Source organism: Sinocyclocheilus grahami, unplaced genomic scaffold (genome assembly GCF_001515645.1).
Source record: "Sinocyclocheilus grahami isolate Dianchi unplaced genomic scaffold, SAMN03320097.WGS_v1.1 scaffold1082.1, whole genome shotgun sequence".
Classification (NCBI taxonomy): Eukaryota; Metazoa; Chordata; class Actinopteri; order Cypriniformes; family Cyprinidae; genus Sinocyclocheilus; species Sinocyclocheilus grahami.
Window position 1 is genome coordinate 277,808 of NW_015506261.1, and position 4,314 is coordinate 282,121.

At 40.9% G+C, this 4,314-nt stretch overlaps 1 protein-coding gene across 1 annotated transcript in view; it reads left to right on the plus strand.

The window, feature by feature from the left end:
- Window positions 1–4,314, plus strand: part of LOC107566542 (beta-enolase-like) — a 6,765-nt gene that overhangs the window by 2,322 nt on the left and 129 nt on the right. Inside the window, exons 2-6 of the mRNA XM_016252009.1 lie at window positions 2,887–2,972; window positions 3,170–3,265; window positions 3,365–3,423; window positions 3,840–3,909; window positions 4,163–4,311. Of these exons, the coding sequence (XP_016107495.1) occupies window positions 2,888–2,972; window positions 3,170–3,265; window positions 3,365–3,423; window positions 3,840–3,909; window positions 4,163–4,311 (459 nt within the window). The 5' untranslated portion in view covers window position 2,887. The remainder of the gene's footprint in view (window positions 1–2,886; window positions 2,973–3,169; window positions 3,266–3,364; window positions 3,424–3,839; window positions 3,910–4,162; window positions 4,312–4,314) is intronic.

Genomic DNA, 4,314 nt, shown 5'->3' on the forward strand with positions numbered 1-4,314 from the left:
TAAAGCCAGTCAAGTGACTAGTTATGATGGCATTTACATTTGATTACTTTGTCGCAATATAAAACATCGGAGATGTGGGCGTTGGATGTTTGGAGTTTGTAGACGCTCCCTAAGGCTCTTCCCATATACGGGGACGTCGTTTAGGGACCGTCTATAAATTGCGCCGCTGAGGTCGGAACGCACACTCACGCCCCGTCAAACGCCGAGATCGACGCCGACCCGACTCTCCCGCAGGTAATAACGCAAATCCGCACGCATCTGACTGCAACTGTGTGTTTTTCACGTCTGAGTGTTGCTGGCACTTTCTTAAGCTCTGCTGGAGCGAGTTGAGCTCTGGTGTGGAATTGCTGCTTCCTGATTGGAGCGGCTGATCTGAGCTCAGTTCTGCTGCCGAACGCGTCTTCTGGTCCGGGATCTGCAGAACCTCCAGCAGGGCTGTGCTGTTTAATCTGGACGTGTGGATAGGTTTGCTGTGTTGTGTGGAGGTTGCTGCTGAGCGCAGAGTTTAAGAGCAGACGCTCACACGTTCTGAAAGTAACCGAGTGACCTTCAGGCTTCCGGTGGAACGTCTCTGAATACTCGGAGAGATATTAATCACGCGTTTGGTCGAACATTACGGTTAAACTGATCAGTTTTATAGGGACCATAAGCGGCGTGTATGACATTTAACGCCGTATTTCTAATGCACTTCTTTAATGCACTGAATAGTTGGGCTGTTATAAAGCAGTTAAAGGGCTAAAGTCCGCACGCGCGCTCAGAGTCCGGTATTATTGAGTTATTTAATAACCGGTTGTTGCGGCTCGTGGGCAGCTCCGCGCGCGATAAGATGCCGTGCTGTGATTGGTGTTCGTAGAAAAGCCGAAAATGTTACGAAATTGTGACGCAAGTCTGTAAAATGCTCAAATGTTCAAAAATGGAAAGGTGCTTTTAGCCATCTCTAGAGTATGAGAGATCATTAAATCGGTTAAAAGTTTCTGAACCCTAAAGATCAGCTTTGCATGTCTGTCAGTGATCAGTTACATCTGCATTCTATATCTGGCAGACCGCTGCGAAACGTGCTTTTTTCTTATACTTTACTTTATATTAAATTGACCTTACCCTCATAACGAGCTGATGCAGATTATTAATGAACTAAATGGTATGAAATCAAATGTACTGTGTAGTGCCTTCTCTATAGTGTGTGTGTGTGTGTGTGTGGAGTACAGTGTCATTGCTCGCATGCAAAGGTCAGTTGAACACAAAGGTCAGGGTTCAGCAAGGCTTGGTAAAGGTCATATAAAGTTGTAGAGGTATGACAGAGATTCCTCGCTCTCTCTCTCTCTCTCTCACACACACACACACACACACAGAAGGTATTTTCTGTCTTCTGCTGTAGCCGCTCTATTAATAGAGAAACCTCAGACTGTATCGGTGTCAGACAGCTGAAGTGTGTACAGTATTTTATGGTTTGTGCAGATATTTTTAATCCTAATCTTTTTGAGATTTGCTCACAGTGAAATGAATGAGCGTCTATGGCGAAGCATTGCAGCCAAAATTTCTCTTTAAAAAAAAAAAAAAAACTACTACCTAACTTTCATAAAAAAAAATCCGAGTGACCTTCAGGCTTCCGGTGGAACGTCTCTGAATACTCGGAGATATTAATCACGCGTTTGGTCGAACATTACGGTTAGACTGATCAGTTTTATAGGGACCATAAGCGGCGTGTATGACATTTAACGCCGTATTTCTAATGCACTTCTTTAATGCACTGAATAGTTGGGCTGTTATAAAGCAGTTAAAGGGCTAAAGTCCGCACGCGCGCTCAGAGTCCGGTATTATTGAGTTATTTAATAACCGGTTGTTGCGGCTCGTGGGCAGCTCCGCGCGCGATAAGATGCCGTGCTGTGATTGGTGTTCGTAGAAAAGCCGAAAATGTTACGAAATTGTGACGCAAGTCTGTAAAATGCTCAAATGTTCAAAAATGGAAAGGTGCTTTTAGCCATCTCTAGAGTACTAAATCGGTTAAAAGTTTCTGAACCCTAAAGATCAGCTTTGCATGTCTGTCAGTGATCAGTTACATCTGCATTCTATATCTGGCAGACAGCTGCGAAACGTGCGTTTTTCTTATACTTTACTTTATATTAAATTGACCTTACCCTCATAACGAGCTGATGCAGATTATTAATGAACTAAATGGTATGAAATCAAATGTACTGTGTAGTGCCTTCTCTATAGTGTGTGTGTGTGTGTGTGTGGAGTACAGTGTCATTGCTCGCATGCAAAGGTCAGTTGAACACAAAGGTCAGGGTTCAGCAAGGCTTGGTAAAGGTCATATAAAGTTGTAGAGGTATGACAGAGATTCCTCGCTCTCTCTCTCTCTCTCTCACACACACACACACACACACAGAAGGTATTTTCTGTCTTCTGCTGTAGCCGCTCTATTAATAGAGAAACCTCAGACTGTATCGGTGTCAGACAGCTGAAGTGTGTACAGTATTTTATGGTTTGTGCAGATATTTTTAATCCTAATTTTTTTGAGATTTGCCCACAGTGAAATGAATGAGCGTCTATGGCGAAGCATTGCAGCCAAAATTTCTCTTTAAAAAAAAAAAAAAACTACTACCTAACTTTCATAAAAAAAAATAGTTAGATCATGTCTAAATATTCAAATGTATATTTTCTAAACACAATCTACAAATCTTGCTTCGTCCATGTACTTTCCATTATGGTCATAACATGATTTTGACCTGGTATGCAATTTTCCTTTTTTTTTTTTTTCAGCAATCTGGCTCAAATACATAATTGTTCATATTTTCTTTGCAACTTATAGAAATTTATTTATTTAAGCATTTATCAGGAACATTGGTTTTATATAATTGTGACCTGAACGGTCTCTGTCTCTCTCAGGATGTCTATCAGTAAGATTCACGCTCGTGAAATCCTCGACTCCAGAGGAAACCCCACCGTCGAGGTGGATCTGTACACGGCTAAAGGTACAAACACAATCACTCTGACTGTCTATCAGCCCTAGTGACCGCACAACTGTTTTTATTCTTTAAACTCCAAAATTAAACTCTTTTTTTATACCATATTTTGTCGAGCCATCATTCAGAGTTTATCTTGAGGAAATGTTCCCTCTCTAGTTTGTAATTGATTGATTGATTGATTGATTGATTGATTTTGTTTCCAGGTCGTTTCCGGGCGGCTGTTCCCAGCGGCGCTTCCACTGGCGTTCATGAGGCTCTGGAGCTCCGAGATGGAGACAAGACGCGCTACCTGGGCAAAGGTACGTCTACCTATATCACACTCACTCTCTCACTCTCTCACTCAGTCAAATCATCTATGTATATGTATATATGTGTGTGTGTGTGTGTGTGTGTTTAAGGTACCCAGAAGGCCGTGGATCATGTGAACAAAGAGATTGCTCCCAAACTGCTTGAGAAGGTGAGATCATGCACGGATCATAAAGTGACTTGTGTTATGATTATTTATATAGTAACATAATCAAAAACAAGAGTTATTAGTGTTTATTATTATTATTATTATTATTATTACTACTACTATCATTAAATAAATAAAAAAATTCTAGCTGAATTACCCAATATCGCAGATGTAGTATCTGTTTATCATTATCATTTTTGCGTCACATTTTTCTCATATTGATAACGGTCAATATCAAAATGCTTGTCTACTAAATACTTGCAACCTAATAAGCTTTTTAACTGAATTATTTAATAATTTAATTTCTCTTGAACATATGCAATATTTTATTATTAATTAAACCACTGAAATCCCCCGTAAAGCTGGTAAACAGTTTTAATGTATTTAACTCCTCTCATCATCCGTGTGTCTGTGAACAGAAGTTCAGCGTCGTCGATCAGGAGAAGATCGACAAGTTCATGCTGGAGCTCGATGGAACTGAGAACAAATGTAAGTCAAACACGCACCTCTTAAAAAATAACTTCCTGTAGATCATGGTGGGTGCAGTGTGAAAATCACCTAATATAAATGTTTATATATTGATTGATATAATGTAAATGTAAGTTGCTTTGGATAAAAGTGTGTCAAATGCATAAATGTATTGATAAAGGCTACAGATGAACGCTTAAAGAAAACGTTTCTGCAGATTTAGAAAAGAAACGCAGTATTTCTGAATCGTATCTGCTTGCTTCCCGTCACGCAGCCAAGTTTGGTGCTAATGCGATCCTGGGTGTGAGTCTGGCTGTGTGTAAGGCGGGCGCCGCTGAGAAGGGCGTTCCTCTGTACCGCCACATCGCCGACCTCGCAGGAAACAAAGACGTGATCCTGCCGGTTCCTGTACGTGTGCCACCCGCC